The following is an 18,573-nucleotide window of genomic DNA, read 5'->3' as shown; positions in this document are numbered from 1 at the left end:
TCCATGTTGCAAACATGAGGTTGTGGTTTATTCAGGGCCTGTCTAGGCTGGAGTGAAAGAAAGTCGTTTACAAGGATTAGGGGAAAGCAGCAAAACAAGTAGCCTGATACACACCTGAGGCGAAAAAGAAGGGTTTACTGTCATTTTTCTTGCCCGTGTGGCTGGCACATAACCACTGGAATAACCTGGTTATTTCAGTGGTTATGAAGGTGGTTAGCTTTTTTTTTTTACTGTAGCTAGGTGTGTTACTACAGCATAAAATTAAGACGCTATTTTGTGGAAGTCATGCCTGCACATAGAAATTAAACCAGCTTTTATTTAGGTCGATTCAGATAGACATAACTGAATTAAAACATTTTTTAAAAAGTCTTAAACATTGAGATGTTTCCCTCCTTTCCATTTCCTTCTTCGCCGACGGGATTACCGAGCACAGTCTTTCACGCATGCGCGGGCAGACCTATTGGAGTTCCTTTTTTTAACAAACTTTGTGGACCCTTCTGATGGCGGCGCACGTCAAACGTCGGGGTGAGCCCGGCCAAAAGAGCTTGTCGTCTGAGGGAACATCCTCCACTACCGAAAGACAAACATCCGGGGATACCTCAGCGGTGCTGCTGAAGCTGTTAGCGGCAGGCTTTTACGGAGTCAGCTCGTTTCTCATCGTCGTCGTGAACAAAAGCGTCCTCACCAACTACAGGTAAAGGTGCAAAGTCTAGCCGCTGATTGATGGGGAACGTTTGACCAATTTTACACCGTTATCAATAATAATAATAAGAAGGGGTGTCAGATAAACTATACATACATATGTATAGTTGGAAAACTGTCAGAGAAATGGGTCCAGGTGAAACTTTAGGTACCACAGGACACGCACCCTTTGACGTAACCTCTGCCCCACTGCACACAACACACCCAGGGGTGCAGCTGGATGTACTCTGCACACAAGATAATGCTGGAAATGTATTGAACCACGTGTCTTCTATAATGTTATTATCATCATTGTTATTATTTGTTATAAACAAAGCTTTTTAAATGTAGGGTAAAAATAACTGATAGGTATAAATGTGACTGTGTTCCAGGAGAAGGTGCAGAATTTTAGCTTTAAAATGTCAAAAATAAAAGTAGCATACTATACCATAACACTGGCCACTTTATTGGGTACGCCTGTTCAATAATATCTAATCAGAGAAGAGAGATGATTTAAGTCACTTTCAACTGGTTTGCTTGTTTTTGCTGCTGAACTGCTGTGATTTTCCCAACTCAACAACCAACTCTAGAGTTTAGAGAGTATAATCAAAAATACAAATAAAGGAGAAAATACGCAGTGAGCAGTAGTTATCTGGGAAAGATGCCTTCTTGATGTCAGAGGTCAAAAAGTAACTCAACTATTTTTTACAACCAAGCTACGAATGCGTAACACATCAAACCTCTTATGAATCTCAATATGTGTGAGGGTCAGAGTTAGGCATAAACAAGATGAAAGCATGCATCCAAAACCGGAAGTCCTCCAAAAATTGGACAACTTCCAGGAAATGAAGCTTCTCATCCTCATGTCGTCTGTAATGGAATGTCAGGTAAAGCATCATTCATATGACTGAGTCATGTGTCGTCTTGTTTTACAGATTCCCGTCATCAACATGCGTTGGAATTGGCCAAGTAAGCATCTCTTTAAAGCTGTTTTCTGTTTATGTGGTAGCACCGTCTGATGTGCCGTGCCCCCCTTTCCTTTGCAGATGCTGGCTACGGTTGTAGTTCTGAGGATTGGGAAGATGTTGGGAGTTATCTCATTTCCAGATTTGGATTCGAGTATTCCACGCAAGGTGAGGTGGGGATTTATAAAGCTGAAAATCAAAAGATGAAGAACTGGTCAACGCATTTCACACATACCCTGTCTTTCCAGATGTTCCCGCTGCCACTGTTGTATGTCGGGAATCAAATATCAGGACTGTTTGGGACCCAGCGCCTCAAGTGAGAACTTCATAGAACATGACACGAGACGCAGCGTCCCAAATGTGACTTGCCAAACTTAACAGCTTGTATTTTTCTGCCTCAGTTTACCCATGTTTACTGTGCTGAGGAGGTTCAGTATTTTTCTTACCATGGTGTTTGAGGGATTCTTGCTAAAGTAAGAAAATAATTTTTTTCTCAGATTTTTCTGCATAAATAACTTATTTTAACACTGCCACCCATCTACTTTCCTCACAGAAAGACCTTTTCTACCTCCATTAAAATGACGGTGTTCACCATGATCTTTGGTGCTTTCATCGCGGCCAGGTGAGACGGTCACATACACAGACACTGCCATCCGCTTCGGGCTTTATGAAGAGGCACGTGTGTGATTCTTTGCCACGTTCTGTGGCGTTTTTTGCTTTGTAGCACCGACTTAGCTTTTGATCTGGAAGGATACGTATTCATAATGCTGAATAATGTTCTGACAGCAGCCAGTGGGGCATATGTGAAGCAGAAGCTGGACTCCAAGGTGAGCAGAGCAGCATGTCACACAGTATATATACTGGCTGTTTGTCATGAAGACTTTAAAGGGTCATCTTCTCCCATCCACGCAGGAGCTGGGCAAATATGGTCTTCTTTATTACAATGCTTTGATAATGATTTTCCCCACTCTGGCGTACGCTTACTACTCAGGGGACTTACAAATGGTAAGTTTTCAAACGCTGATTGGTTTGTAAGACTTAAGAGTCAGAGAGCTCAGATAATCAGTGCTGTGTGTGTGTGTGTATGTGTGTGTGGTGGGTGTTCGGGTACAGGGGCTGGAGTATAATGGTTGGTCTGATCACACGTTTGCTGTGCAGTTTGTGCTCTCCTGTGTCATGGGGTAAAGTAGACGCCTAATCGTCATTGTTTTTTCCATGATTGCCCACTTTGGTCTTTTCATCTAACTCTGCTTCGCTTCATTGCACAGATTTATTTTGATGTACTCCATCATGCTGTGCACACAGTACAACTCCGCACTCACCACCTCCATCATTGGCTGTATTAAGGTGAGTCATCTCAGGCTGGCTCACACTCACAGTTTGATGTATAGTGCGTACATGTGCAGTGACTTTCCCTGCGACATCCACAGAATATCCTCGTGACATACATTGGAATGGTGTTTGGAGGGGACTACATATTCACCTGGACTAACTTTATAGGCCTGAACATCAGGTAAGACAGATTCAACAGCTGAACTGTTGAGCTGAATTAGGACCAGTGTAGTTCAAAGATGATCGAGATATTTTTGTTCTGGGGCTTCCTTGTGTGTCCAGACATAAGTGGAAAGCGTATGAGAGGAGATCGGCAGTAAACTTCACTGAACACCAGATAGGGCATTGATTCATTCAGATACAGCAAAGAGAGGAGCTGAAGAGGGTTGCAAAGTGGCTTGCAGAAGCATAGCAGACATGGGTGGAGGAAGGAGCTCAGACTTCATTCGCAAAGGCTTAGAGGGCTAGAGATTGGATGGCAAACCCCTAAAAAATGTGTCCCGGTGTAGTGCCCAGCTGGCTGGCAATTAGTTTCTGAAGACTGCTGGCTGTTGCCAATGAAATCAGTTGCAAAGAGGGTGCTGCACCAAAAACCTCCTTGTGATTGCTTTGATAGCCAGTAGATCGCCATGATTGCGAGTAGTTTGGAGTAGTTTGCCAACTTGTCTGCAGACACTTTCCAACTAACTGCCAAGTGTTAGTGAAACTTGAGAAAATGATGACACAAATCGAAAACAGATACAGATTTGCCCAAAAAGTACAAGTTGTAGCTTACCACCACAATCAAAAAGCATAAGTTTGACTTCAAAGGTGAATGCTTTTGGGTGTCATGGTCTGGGGCGGGTCCACCGTGAAACCAGTTATATTTATATAAATCAACTGAATAAACGATTTGTCAGTCACAAGTTGTAACACATTCAGCCGACCACAGAAACTGTCTTTTAGAAACTGTCCTAATTTCATATCCTAATTTTTAACAACATGTTATGACCAATATTTATAAAACAGACAGCCATAAACTCATCAGGAAAGTGTTTATTAGAGTGGTCAAGGAAGAAAGCTGTTAGGTGGCCTTTAGATAGAATACAGGTTTAAGCCACTTCCACCTTTACTTCATTTTTCCAAACTGGAAGCTCTGCCCATGTTTTAGGATGTTTGTGGTAGGAAAAAGTCCAGTACTCGATTAACAAAAAAATACAGGAGCACATTTTCTCATCTTTGTTTCCCACAGCATTGCTGGGAGCTTGGTGTACTCCTATATCACCTTCACACAGGAGCAATCAAGTAAGAACAGTTAAAATGAGTCAAAACCACACAAGGTTTCACCTTGTCGATGTTTGGAATTTAACAATATAGTTTTTACACTGTGAAAAACTATATTGTTTTTCACTGTACGAGTCTCTGTACGAGTTCAGAGGATCGTACACAAAGTGGACGAGTCTCTGAAGTTAACTGCTTTAAATTTTAACAGAAAAGGCATAAACCGAAGAGTGAAACCCCTGGGACTGAAGAACTTCAGCAAAATTTTGGCGTGTCGTCTTCTATGTGGAAATGTTTTTATGAGTGGTGGCAAGCACAGAGAAAACTCGTGGATGTAGTGAAAGAGGACACACAGAGGGTCGTTCAGCCATGAGAGAGGACGATCTGCTGTGGTGATCCCTGAAAGGAGCAACCAAAAGACTATATGAACTTAATTTTTATAATTGTTCATTTTCATTAATTTCCAAATTAAAAAATATCTATTTTTCCAATTCTGTTTCAATACATAACTCGGAATTAACTGTACATCATAAATAATTTTCTAATGAAGCTGTTGTTATTCTGTTATTGACTCTATTTTGCACAGTAATTCAATGAAATGCCAGTATTATTCAAGTCATAGCCAGCCTTGGAATACACTTTATTTTTATTCACGCCATCATTTACATAGAAATAAAAGACAATATTGTCCAAACAAAAAAAACCCATTAACATTATTTGAGACAAACTCCTCTTATCTTCTGAATGCACGTTCAGTGATGGAATATAAAATAAAACATTTAATCGTTACGCTGAACAGCTACTGTACCAAAACATCATTAGGTTCTTTCAGGTGACACCTTCACATCAGCCAGGTCACTTTAACTCCTGGAAATCTGCTGTGTGGAAGCCAATTACTGAGGAATGACAGAAACTAAGCTCTGGTTTTAAAAAGAATCTCTGCATATTCAAAGCTGCACACAAGAAGGAGCTTTTTCTGCAACGAACTCTCTGAATCAGGGTCACACAGGAAAGGGAAGCAGTGCCAAACAGAGGGAAAGAGGAATGGCTACTTTGTTTTTTATTATTACAACCGTCTTGGAGAAACAAAAGCAGGAACAGTTTTCCAACGAAAAGCACAGCCTACAAGGAAGACCAGAAAATACAGACAAACAGACAGTTATAAAACCACTTGAGGTAAGAAATCTATACAAACTTTACATGAAAAATCACATTCTGACTAGTAAAAACAAAGTGTTGAGCAATGCACTGACTATGAAAATTCAAAAATACAGAGATCTTCTACATGGTGACTTATAATACAGGACATCACTGATGTCAGCTGCTTTACACAAACAAACCTGCAGGAGTCACCCTCTGGTTTATTTATCTGAAACAAACAGCCAGAAAAAGAAGTGAAGGAGTGAACATGGACTTCTGCTGGGTTCTGACGCCACATCTCATTGATAGAGACGGGAAACGTACAATCAAAGTGCAACTAAAGTGAGAACTAGCTACAGCACCAGCCTATTCCTCTTGTTTTTACTAAGCATCTTTATGACAGCGTAAGCATGTAATCACTTAGACATGTCCTGTTTCATCAAATCCTTATAACAGCAAGCAAATGGCTTCAATGGCAATCACCCATCATTAGACTAGGATTTATTTACTTTTGTTAAAAAATATAAATATCTTGTGTAAAAAAATATCGCAGGTGATTTATTATCTTTAAGAACAAATAGAAAAAGGGAATTCTTGGCAAAATTTTGTCAGGCTCCAAAAAGGGAGGCTGGGGATGTTTTGATGGACGTTATCTAGCTATGATACTTTGGGATGAGCTTGGGGGGGTTGATGGGATGGAAGGACGTCGGGGTGGGGGGGTAACTGCCGCCCCTCCTGGAGGACCTCGGTTGGCTGTTCTTCAAGATGTGATTTTCAGTGACCTTTGACCTGAAAGCCAGTCTGTCTCTCTCTGTCAGGAGATGCTATGCTCATGGGTCAGTAGGGTTCATTTTCCTCATCCTCTGCCCCCCCAAATCTACCCATCACTGGAGAAGTACAAACATTTTTCACCCCCAAGTCAGTGTCTGTTAGTCAACGCTGCTCAGCTGTGAAGCCATCAATTCTCCTGCGTTCTGGATGGTTCCACTTCGCTTTGGCACACGGGCTCTGCCTCCGTCCTGCACCTCTTGGCCGGCCTGTCGGGTGCTGTGTCCCTGTGGTCTAGCAGAGGCTCCAGGGAGCCATTTCTGTCGAGGGTGGGTGCAGTGGGCTGGCTGCAGCCGTTGGAGTTGTTGTCTGAAGCTGGAGGCGGAGCTTCCGGAGGATGGGACGGACCGTTGGACTGAACGCCCTCAGATTTGACTTGGTTTGCTGGCGGCAACTGAGCACCATCCACCGTGTGGCTTGCAACACCTAACGAAGAAAGATGAAACACGGGGTTAGATATATTTAACAAGTTTAAGAAAAAAAAAGCCATTCAGGTGTTGTCGGATGTTTTTATTCAGCTTCCTGAGATTCCACCATTTACAGGGAGTGCAACCTTCATGCAGAGGTTTTACAGATGTGATCACGTCACATTACTTGTCAGCCTTTTTGGACATGTAATAATCCTGAAACATAGTGAAAAACCTACTAAACATGCAGATGCGATAAACCATGGCATCTATGAGTAAACAAACAAGTGTATATACTCAGAGGAACGTCTTGATGCATTCTCAATCATCCAGGTAAGTAAATCTGGACGTAGCGTTTTCAGTGGGAGACTGCCACTGAAAACGCTACGTCCAGATGAACAGAATCAACCTTTGGAGATACTCAAAGTAAAACATGACTAGCATGTTGCTCATTATGTGGAGAAGCTGGGCAAGGGAGGGCTGACGATGGATATCAACCTTCGCCTGCCGAGTGTGTTTACTGATGCTGTGAAGTGTAACCCTGGCATTCTCCCTGACTTCACGCCACACAATATATGTCAGTATGTTATCAACAACCCATCAAATTTTATTGGACGAGATCTGAATTTCTACAAAAGCTTCAGAGATTATCAGCATTTTGTGTTAAGATGGGTAACAAATCCCAGTCACCTCAGGTTTACCTGATTATCATTATTGACATGTCTCTGTGCATTATCCCATACATTGTATTAGTCATGGAGCTCATTTCTGATTAATGACAGTAATAGTGAGTTGAATTGTTGAGGATATCCATAATTTTCCGTCAGTAAGCGCTGCTGTTAGCTCCAGTTTGCTGCCATTCACAGGTGTTTCTGACACTTTTTTGAAGTGGATCTAAAGTGGGCAGACTCACACTTAGCAAATAAACTCTCGTGATGTGAGAAGGTAATCAAGCTGTTTATCTGAGAAAAAGTACTTAAAGAGTTTTAGGCTGGTTAAGTCGAATATTAGCTGGCAGGATGTTAAGCTTGTAACGTTATGATGCTGTTTAGCCATCTCTTGTCAGCTGTCCGGAGACGGGAGGGTTATGTGGCTGATCTGCTGACGATAACTAATTCATGTAGGATTACTTATTTTAGAACCCTAACTTCAGTTTAGGAGGAAGAGGATGAGATGGTGAGGCGAGACTGGAAGTGGAGGAGACAGATGAAGGAGATAAGAAAGAAAAAAAACTAGCAAGAAAATGAAAATACAAATCTAAAAATTTTAAATGGTCATATATTGTTTGAAATGACTGGTGATTTATAATACAGTAGCTTATAATTGTTTTACTGTTATACTATTTATCTGATGTCTGTATCCGTCAACTGGTTTTTTTGTTTTTTTTTCGTGGTCTCTGTCTGAAACAACAGGAAAGTGATTTAAAAAACATTCTTTCTGTCCTTGATGATTGCTGCACCCAACCATGCAGCAGAATACAGGTGTGAGGGGGAAAAAGTGGTGATACTGTCACGGCCAGGCGGATCAGCTGCACGCTGATCAGCACTCTCTCTGTTTCTCTCTCTTCCTTTCTCTCTCCTCTTCTCTCTCGCCGGGGCGGAACTCACTGTGGGTTCACGCCCTCGGCCCACGCCCTCGGGAGATGAGACACCTGGGTCTCATTAAGGTGATCGGTACTTAAGCCAGGAGGCGACTGCTGTTCGCCGCTGGATCGTTGTCTACCACGCGTTAGTGAAGCCAAGCTACAGCAAGTCAGTTAAGAGTGTTTTCCTGTGTGCGTCGTACTTAACCCTGTCTCCTTGTCTACAGAGCTCCCTGGATTTCCCCCCCGTGTGTTTCCCGTGTGGCAGTGTCGGAGTGAGAACTTGTGATCGTGTGAGTGGATATTCTGAAGAACGCGTGCTTTCCCCTGGACTTCCCTGGAGACCCCTTCTCCCCTCACTCAGCTGTATATAGCACCCCCTGCACATTCTTGTATATACACCTGGTGCATTGTAAATAAACCTTTCTTGTGAGCATCAGAACCGGAGTCCTGCGCTTGAGTCCTCCTCCAAACCGTAACAGATACTGTCTATGTAAACTACATATGAATGACTGTATTGAATATTTAAGTGATGGTTAGAGTAACTTTAAGTCAGTTTTCAAGCACAGGATCATAGTTTGTCTTAAATTCTTGTCATTTGCCCAAAACTCTCATTAAATGGAAGGCTGGTTATATTTTAGGATAAATGTGGTGCACTCATAATGTGTATTTATCAGTTCACCATTCTGACTGCTGCTGTCTTCTCTCTCCGAGTGGCTGGCGCTGCTGTTGGAGGTGGTGGGAGGAGGCGACGCTGCCCTGCTGGATGTCGCACTCTCCGTCTCATCCAGTAATCTGTCCATATAGTCTCTGATGATAGAAAGCAGTGCACACAGTCTGTTACACAACCTCAACTGTTCATATGGTTTAGCAGTCTGTGTGGTCAGGTGTCCCTCCCCAGTCTGACAGTGACTGTGGGTGGTTTCTACGACATTACAATCTATAGCTTCACTTATACGATGGCTTCTATAAACCAGGTTTGATTCTTTCACAATCCTTAAAGACAGAGCCACAAAAATTAAATAAATCCGACATGCAAAAGTATAACTTGGAAAAGACTTTATAGTGTAGCAAAGACCATGTTTTGCGCGCTCCAGTTTCAGGAAGTAAACTGATTTTCCCATTTTGTTAAATCAGTGAGTCTAAAGTTTAACTTTTAAAACTAAGATTTAAGTTTCTTTCTTTTTTTTGCTTTTTTAAAACATGCACTACACATGTATGATTTTATCATTCATGCATCTCTAACAGTTCAGATTCGAGCCACCAAAGAAAGCACCAATCTTTACTGCTATGAACCACCAGCATCTAACCAGAGTCTTCAAACCACAACTCTGCAGGGATTAAGAGATGCTCTTTTTGTCTACAATCAAGGAAATAAAAAGACAAATCTCTGCTGGAGCAGCTGCTTGAAGATGAAGATGACGGTCAGCAGGTTCAAAGAATAGCTTCTTCAAAGAGAAAAATACAGTTCCCACAAAATCCCATATAGATTTGCACAAACTGGCTGAAAAAGAAGATAAAATGAAGAGCACCTGCCAGTCCACTGAACTAACCGTAAAGAAGAGACAGCTCAGAGAGATGTTCAAGCTAGAAAATGAGAACAACTGATGACCACTAAGGAACAGAAGGAAGCAGCAAACAAGGCACAACAGAAGATCCTCAACAACCAGTTTCAGGTACGCTGCCTCAGCAGACTATTTTATAATAATGTGGCCATCACTGGTGCCAAAGGGGCTTTAACCAAGCATTTGCAAAGCTCTTAATACTTAAAAAAGAAGATTTTTACATAAGCAACCTCACAGTCGGTGGAGGTTGCACGTTTTTCCATTACTAATTTTCTATGAGCAATGTTCTTCAAAATTGCATACACTTTTTTAAAAGTAAACTTACGTGACACCGGGGTGAAGGTTGTATTTCCTTTTCCCAAGTCTGGTTTGCTGTGCAAAGAAATCATAACGCTCAGACTTCTTCCACATGTAATAAAAGGCCACACATTCTCCTACAGACCTAGTTCTCACCTGAAAGATTTAATTCAGCAGACATGAAATGACCATTATTACCATCACCTGAAGACACAGTTTCAGGACAGATTCAAGTAAGAGACAAATCAAATTAGAGCTTAGCAACTGGAGAAAAGTCAAATGATTTGCAGACATTTTAAAATCTTAACAAATCAATTTTACTGGTCTCAAAAAGCAAAAAGGTTCAAATGAAGCAGATTCCAACCCTAAGTATCCAGAAAACCACTTGATAGTAAACATCTCATGTTAGAATCAGAAATCTCTAACTAATGTGTTTTTCTCTCACCTTGTTGGCCTGTATTAAATGAAAGTCTTTCCCATAAGCTTTCAGTCCTTGTTCAAAATTTCTACATTCTTCTTCAGTCCAGACAGAGAGCTCCTCTGTTACAGAGAGTTATAAGTGTTAATGTTTCATTTGAATTCAACTGTTTTTTTAGGAGAAAATTCAAAATGCAGAGGGCTACACAGACAAGAAGAAAATGTGAAGAACATCTGTGAGTAATAGATTACTTACCTCTGGCTGCTTTTACATTAAATCTAAGTCTTCTTAAAGCTTCCTCTGTGTCAAAGTCACATTTCACCAGTTCATACAATGCCTACCGGCAGGATACAGACAAACAGGTTTAGATTAGACGACAGTTATACATAACAGCACGTGATCTGCTTTGTGTGATTTGATTCAAGCTACAGAAGAGCTGCTGTCACCTGTTCATTATCTTTGATATGGGATCCCTCTGGGATTGCATCCACTCCTTTCTCCTCTCCCGTCCGCCTGGAAGCCTCTGTCAAGAACTCCACAACTTTGCCTTCAGGAAGACACTCGGGGTTCCACAACAGCTGGTCATCGTTTTCGTAAACTGAAAGTACAGGTTCAAATGAAACGAAGGGCAAGACATCAACATTTTATCCTGCAAAGCCTCCTCGGTTTATCTGGATCCAGGAAGGCTGAGAAAGGTTATGGTGTAAATACACAAAAACCCAACTTACCTTTCTCATTGTCTTTGTATTTGCACAGACCCACAGGAGTTTCTGCCTGATACATGGAACCCACCATAATCTCCTATTGGGAAAAACATAATTTACACTGAGTGTAGCCCGACGATTATTTCAGAAGTGTACTAAGAGCACAAAAAAAGATCTGGATCTCTTTTATGGCAAATATTTGTATTTATTTTATTAAATGTTTACACATACATATAAAATGTATCAATTCACATAGCCTAAATCGCTGTTTTTTTACAGTTAAAATAGATACATAAATAACATATACTATTCAGTATTAAGTTAACAACAAACTCATAATTCTGCAGTGGTGACATTATAAGTCAGCAACTCATCACAGAGACGGCCAAATGAATTCAGCTTCATCTGATGGTGCACATGTCTTTTTTGCTTTACCTTTTTCCAGTCTTCAGACGGAACATAATCTTCATCTTCATCTGACTCCTCCTCGGCATCATTATTGCCTGAGACATAATGTGATATTTACTTATCCAGCTGTTTACAAATATAAAACAACACAAGTAAAAAGAAGGAAGATAAGAAAAATGCATTAGCAGTACAACACATACTTTCAAAGTACTTGAGTTTCTGAGGGCGAATAAGTTCTGCTGTGCCGAGTGACCTGACTGAGCGCGTGCGACCCTCTGAGGCTGCCTGGGTCTCACCTGCCTGTTCCAATGAGTTCTTCACATCCTCACTCTGAAAAAACAAACAAACAAAGCAAATCACAAAAAGTTAGAAAAGTTTAAACAATTTCAAAAATCATCTGCCACTCTTGACAAAAATCCAGCATGCATGTGTAGCTCTGTGTGGGTACTTCTTTCTCTAACAGAACTCAAAGCCCCCGCATGTTTGTGTGATTTTATAACCACAACTTTACCTGACAATATCACATAAGTGAAAGATAATGGCTGATTTGCATGAATGTCTCATTATGTTGTTTTTATCCCGTCTTTTACACAGACCACACCCTCAGTCCTCACTTAATCAATAGTATAGAGAAAGAGAGTGGCAACAACGCCCCCATCACAAAGCAATACTGACCACCAGAGTTGGGCGATTTGCTTCACAGTAAATTCTATTGGCCCAATGAAGCATCATCGAAGACTGATGGCTATGCTGCCTGGTGGCAGAGGAGCCTTCCATTATAGTAGTGCTAGCCACCCTCTGTGAGGTAAAAAAATTTACCAGCAGCCCCCAGTGCCATTCCTCAGCCTCCAGCACCTATGGTATAAATCTGTAAGTAATTTTCAGAAAAGTTTACTTCTGATCTTGACCTTGAGGTCACCAGGATTCTAATTCAACTGAGATTTTTCGTAGATGCACTTATGGTATGAATTTAAAAATCTTATGTTGCCTCATTCTCATGTTATTCCCAAACTTGGGTGTCCACGCTGGCAGCTAAGATACTGCGCAGGACTCTTGCGCCCCCAGGCCTCTGGCAGAGGACCCAAGCTTAAAGGATAGACTGCCCGCAGGGGCGAGAGGCCAATTTTTTTTTTTTTTTTTTTTTAAAACACACATATGTATATATATATATATATATATATATATATATATATATATATACACACACACACACACACACACACATACATACACATATACATATATATATATATATATATATATGTGTGTGTATATATATATACATAATATACATAATATACATATATATATACACACACATGTATATATACACACACATATATATATATATATATATATATATATATTAGCCATAGCTAATAGACAACAACAAAGCGCACGTACGCAGAGCTTACGGTAACATTCTGTTCAGAGGGAAGAGTCACAAGATGTACATACAGTTGTAGGCACAGAGGGCAATGACACACAAGCCCTCCGAAACATACCTCATTTCTTTTCAGCTCGCCCGTGCTTCTGCTGCTTTCATCATTGTCAAGTTCCTCATCCTCTTCCTCATCATCCTCCTCTTCTTCTGGTTCTTCCTCTTCCTCCTCATCCTCATCTGCTGGTGATCTGCCGCCCCCATAACCATACAGACTCAGCAGCTCATCAATAGGCATCTCTCCCTCCTATTAAAAGCAGATTGGTTTACTGATGCTTGGGTGTTACGTTTCTAAAACTCATACACATCATAACCTAAAAATCCTTGTGTAATAATTATTTGTCCAAATTAAAGTTCAAGATTAGTTTACCTTGATCCTTAAAACTTAAAAACGTCAGTTAGTTTGATTTGATTTAAAGTTTGATTATTCTTTGAAAAAAACAGAACAAAATAGACTTTAAAGGTTCAAACCGTTCCAATATCATGTTCAGCCACAAGAGGGCAAACCAATACAATGAAAATCATTGCTGCATGAACTTGTCTTAAAATGTCTACATACTTACACAGTGAGACATAAACAGAAATTGAAGTTCAATTATACAGAATAAACATTTCAGCCCTGAGCGAGCTATGCTGTGAAAAACATGGAATAACAACAGTTACAATTTCTTCAACTAGAAACAAGAAATAATCACATTATCGGGGACCTGCACTGCATTTCCCACTACCCAGTTATTCATTATCTATTCTGTGTAGTCAGTCAGTGGAGGTAAGGTTCCACAGACTGTGGCATCTACTGACCAAAATACAAAGTAGTGCAAAATGGAGCTTAGAGTGCAACTCTCCCTACAACCATTACCACACGGTTGTTGTTTAATTATTCCACCATGAATTACTTAAATGGAAAGTGAAATTTTGTGGTCTGCTCCTATTTCCCATTGGGTCACACTGGTGGATGTTTGATTTGGCATATGGCAGATGCCCTTCTGGAAACAACCTTCCCATTTATCCAGGCTTGGGACCAGGATTAGGTAGAAATCAACCCAATGCAAGATGTTACTTTATGATTTTAAAAAATCTAATATAGCAGCTGATTTTTTTTTTCTTTCAGACATACGAAACAGGTAGATTTCCCTAACACAAGTTATATGTATTTATTAGTCCTTAGAAGATAATATGACAACACAGCTTAAAAATAAGCTTGTTTTACTGTTAGAGGTGTGGATTACTCTTTATTGCACTGCCTGACTCTGCTCAGATGTTTTTATGTTTATGGAGTTCTGAACAGGTGTTGCCAACCAAGAAGTTGCATCTGATGGATAAACTATACAACATCAACAGTCAGAACACGGTTGAGGCATATTTGTTTTGTCGGCCATTAAAAATGCCAATACGTCTGAAAATGGCTAGTACATAAAGATATAATTAGTCCGGCTTAAATACCAGAAGCACATTTACGTTACGATTCCCTGAGCCTGGATTTGTGTCTCCTCCCAGAAACAACCTAGGGATCTTTCATGTGTAAGGCAGCTGTGTTAACCACTACACTGTGGAGCCATTGAATAAGTTAGCAGAATTAAACAAAGTTAAACGAAAGTAAAAAAGTAACTGGAAAACATTATGTTTTAACACTAGTGTACCTTCAGCTGGTCAGCTGTTATCCATTCACTCAGTATGGTGGTATTTACAACTAAACCATTCAACTCTCTCTCTCTCTCTCTGTACTGCCTGCTGTAGAGCTACACTATTGTTCTGGCTGTAACCAAGTATGTTGTACTGGGTCGATCCATCCCCCCCCCCCCCACACTATTTGAAACTCAGGATTATTCCCTTACAGACTGTGAAAATAAATGTTGAACTACACTAGTGTTTTATTTACCCCATGGGCCTGACCAAACCAAATATGATCTCCTGACACAAACCCGTGTAAGATCTTCAATCTCATTGGCATTGGTCTCATCTGATGCCTCCAACATTTCCTCCTCCTCCAGGGTGCGCTCATCATCAAAGTCATGGACAAGCATTTCAGCTGATGGGTCAAAATCATGGTCATCAGAACCTGCTGAACCTCCTATGAAAGGAAGCATGAAAGAGGCAATGGAAATTTAGAAGGAAAATATGACAGAATTTAATCTTCATTTAAGGAAATTGCAACAAATTGTAAAGCTCTAAAGAATCACTCAGTATTTTTATTTGCATATCTTCACATATACTGTATGAGTGTGGGTGGCTGAAATGTTACTTTATGGTTTAATTTGTTAAATATTTTATTCTAAATTATATAAATGTTGAACTACGTACAAATTGAATAACCACATAGGATTACTTGAAGTACTGTGCACTAAACTAAGGACTTTTTACTTCAGTACTGCAGAGTACTGTAGTACGGACAGCACTAAATCAATCAGTGCCTAATTTTAGCCACTGCTCTACTCTTTGCTACATCTGTAGTGCAAAATGCAAAGCTGGCCACAGTAACACATCTCATCTGAGAAAACACCCGGTCAAAGGCAAAATATATCTAAAAGCTGAAGACTATATTGTGCTTGATTCACCAAAGGAGCTTCAGCTAACATTAGCAGATCTGTCTTTAACATATAAGAAGCTGAACACATGGAGGACGATGATTAAACCTTTTTCACAGTGCTGGCTGACAGTTTAACTTCAACTTCATGGGTTTTTTGTGTTTTTTTTACTTTTTACACTGGCTGCACTGCAATTTCTTATCAGACAGATAGATCCTTTATTAATCCTCTACACAAAATTACACTGCCATAGACGTTTCAACACAATCATAACACCACATATCCCAACCAGCAAAATATTAACTCCTAAATAAATCAGTTGATAATATATAAATAAAACTGCCAGCTAACATGTTCAAATATGCAAACATATCAATAAAATCATTATTACTATTATGCATTAAACATTCTTATAGTAACTGTTATAAAAGGGCTCAGACTTGCACATTGATGCAATCAGCCTTTTACTGAAGGTTCTACTGTTGATAATCTCCAGGGTGTGTGCGTGCAGAACTGAAACGACCACATTACATGAGATACCACATCAGAAATCTTATTTAGTCTAACATTGTTACTTAATATCGTAATATACAAACACTGTGACAGTGTTTGTATATTAATAAGATCACATGTGTCAAGATCACAGAAATTTTCAGATGATGATGAAGGCAGCTGGTGTGGTGAGTACAATGCTTAAAAAAATACTAATAATAGCAAAATGTTCCGATTAAGAAGTACGGACTTATTTTTTAAATTAGTATTTTGTAATATTAATTTCTCATTTCAAAATAAGTACAGGAAAAAACAGTGCTGTTTTAAACATAGAGGGTACCTAAGCCTAAAAACTTGATACATTTATTTTCCGTTTCAAACTAATCATAATTTAAAAAACAAACAAACCACAGAACACGATTAATATCGATCAAAATCAAAATTAATCCGTGTCTGATAGACAAAAGATTTAAAATCAGTGTCTTTCGACCAAACAACTACAGAAAGCCTCCAAATACATGTAAATTACCTGGGCTCGAATTCCCGAGGGAGGGCTGAAAAACAGAAAAAGAGCAACAAATTAAAAAATTAAAATAAAAAATAAAAAAAATGTAAATACTGTTAAAAAAAACTGCATCAGATGCAATACGTCATTAGATGGACAACAACAACATAAAAAAAAGCTCACTGCTGATTAACTTGACATATTCTAGTTCCTTTGACAGAGGACTGTAAACGGGAGCTGGGGAAAAGCGCGCCCGACCCTGTCCTAAAGCTGACTGCAGTTCAACACAAACTGAAACAAAGAATACTGTCACCGGTTCCTGTGGGAACATTTATTTAGCACCTCGCTGATTGAAATGTCACAGGTACAGCGTCGTGTATATCACCGGCAATCACCCAAACGCCAACAGCCAAGTGCTTACTAGGTTAATTTTCTCAGCTCGCTAACTTACAAGAGAAGTTGCAAGCTAGTTAATTCTCCTTTAGATATTTATGCTAACGCGTCCAAGTTAGGCTTGGTATCAACAGGCAACAAATAACGATTAAAAATAACCCATAAAATATCTCCAAGCATAAAAATCCGCCACACGGCTGAATAAAAAATATTAACATACACAGTTAAGTATTCTCGAAGAAAACCGCGGAGTAACATCGCTAAAGCTGCAGCTACCTCCAAACGGGGCTAGCGTCGCTAATGTTAGCTAAACCCGAAGTTTAATAAACATGCCTGAGTCGAGAAATGCTCATTATTTAGCAGCGAAAACATCCCACAGTTAATTTCGTACACTTAAACTACAACACACAAACAGTGTGAATATTCGACTGAAGTAACTATCCCGTAGTATAAATTTATTTTTTCCGAATATTTATTTCACTTTCTTACCTCCGCCATGTTCGCAATCCTACAGGGTCAAGTCGGGGGTCAGCGGTAGTTCCCGGATGTGGAGCCCCGCCCACCTACGTCTCCATAGAAAAACTGAGTGACCACAAGCAGTGATGTAGTAATGTACTCATATAACAGCAAGCTTAACGCAAAAATAATTAGTTTTGTAAAGGAAATTTTTCATTGTGTTTTATTTAATGCGGAACATTTAAATTTATAAAGGCTTTTACTGTGTTATATTCAGCTTTTATATTTAAAATTACTTTCAGCTTCTCACTTATTCATAAAGGCTTCCATACACATCAAATACCACTATACCATGGAGCCAGCTTTTAAATGTAAATTAAAAATATTATTTTCAAATGTTTTCTGTAATGTCTCCACTGTCACATGTTTCTTCTTCTGATAGTGGTTTTATGTTCCTATCAGGGAGAATACAGACACAGGGGCTAAAGGTGATGGCGATGTATGTGACAAAGAAGGTGTGCAGCCAGTGTCCTGATTGAAGGTGTGGAGGTTCTAACTGGTTTGGACCTAGGCTGTCCACCAGAGCTCAGATACAGTTCTAAAGTTTTGCAGGAGATATTATCAAATTGTGGAAAAGCTTTTGGAATAAACTGAAAAATTTTTATATGACCACCTTTATTCTTCAACACAGCATGAATTCTCTTAGGGAATATAATTTATTGAAGTAGTCTTCAGGAATAGTTCTCCAGGCTTCTTGAAGGACATTTAAAGCTGTTCTTTGGATGTTGGCTGCCTTTTGTTCTGTTCTCTGTCAAGATGATCCCACACTGCTTCAGTAATGTTGAGGTCTGGGACCATGGGAGGCCAATCCATGACTGACTGACTGACTGATAACTTTTGTACTGTTTTTTTTTTCTATTTAGGTATGCTTTTACTGAATTGGCAGTGAGTTTGGAATCAACGTGAATCAAATGCTGTCCATATGCTGTTGCATGTTGGCTCAAAATCAGATGGGACTTTTGTTTTTCTTCATAATTACATCAATTTTGTCTCCAATGGTTGAATTTCAGCCCCAATTCATGACAGTGCAACAGTGAGTGTCACTCTGCTTTACAGATGGCTGTGACACTCACTGTTGCACCTGTCCCCTGACTTTCTTTGTATATACTGACAT

At 39.9% G+C, this 18,573-nt stretch overlaps 2 protein-coding genes across 3 annotated transcripts; one reads left to right on the top strand and one right to left on the bottom strand.

Moving 5' to 3' along the window:
* Positions 1-478: 478 nt before the first annotated feature.
* On the top strand, positions 479-4,729 carry LOC134616492 (nucleotide sugar transporter SLC35D2-like). Its single transcript, XM_063461320.1, has 13 exons — positions 479-694; positions 1,617-1,650; positions 1,728-1,814; positions 1,895-1,962; positions 2,048-2,119; positions 2,200-2,268; positions 2,371-2,473; positions 2,559-2,651; positions 2,760-2,827; positions 2,915-2,993; positions 3,077-3,159; positions 4,210-4,262; positions 4,450-4,729. The coding sequence occupies exons 1-13, from the start codon at positions 501-503 to the stop codon at positions 4,458-4,460; spliced, it is 1,014 nt and encodes a 337-aa protein (XP_063317390.1). The 5' UTR covers positions 479-500; the 3' UTR covers positions 4,461-4,729.
* Positions 4,730-4,865: 136 nt separating this feature from the next.
* Positions 4,866-17,470, bottom strand: mier1b (mesoderm induction early response 1b, transcriptional regulator). Of its 2 annotated transcripts, none has more exons than XM_063461318.1 (13): positions 17,433-17,470; positions 16,575-16,599; positions 14,951-15,099; positions 13,093-13,275; positions 11,788-11,917; positions 11,615-11,682; positions 11,204-11,276; positions 10,922-11,073; positions 10,731-10,812; positions 10,503-10,597; positions 10,086-10,213; positions 8,878-9,005; positions 4,866-6,632 (listed from the first exon to the last, which is right to left on the bottom strand). In XM_063461318.1, the coding sequence occupies exons 1-13, from the start codon at positions 17,439-17,441 to the stop codon at positions 6,337-6,339; spliced, it is 1,518 nt and encodes a 505-aa protein (XP_063317388.1). In that variant the 5' UTR covers positions 17,442-17,470; the 3' UTR covers positions 4,866-6,336. The 2 variants fall into 2 exon arrangements, with proteins under 2 accessions (XP_063317388.1, XP_063317389.1); XM_063461319.1 differs by having other exon boundaries at positions 10,086-10,132.
* Between the last annotated feature and the right edge of the window lie 1,103 nt (positions 17,471-18,573).

The sequence above is a fragment of the Pelmatolapia mariae genome, linkage group LG18, assembly GCF_036321145.2.
Source record: "Pelmatolapia mariae isolate MD_Pm_ZW linkage group LG18, Pm_UMD_F_2, whole genome shotgun sequence".
NCBI lineage: Eukaryota > Metazoa > Chordata > Actinopteri > Cichliformes > Cichlidae > Pelmatolapia > Pelmatolapia mariae.
Note: the sequence above shows the minus strand (reverse complement) of the source record. Positions and strands in the feature narration are given on the sequence as shown.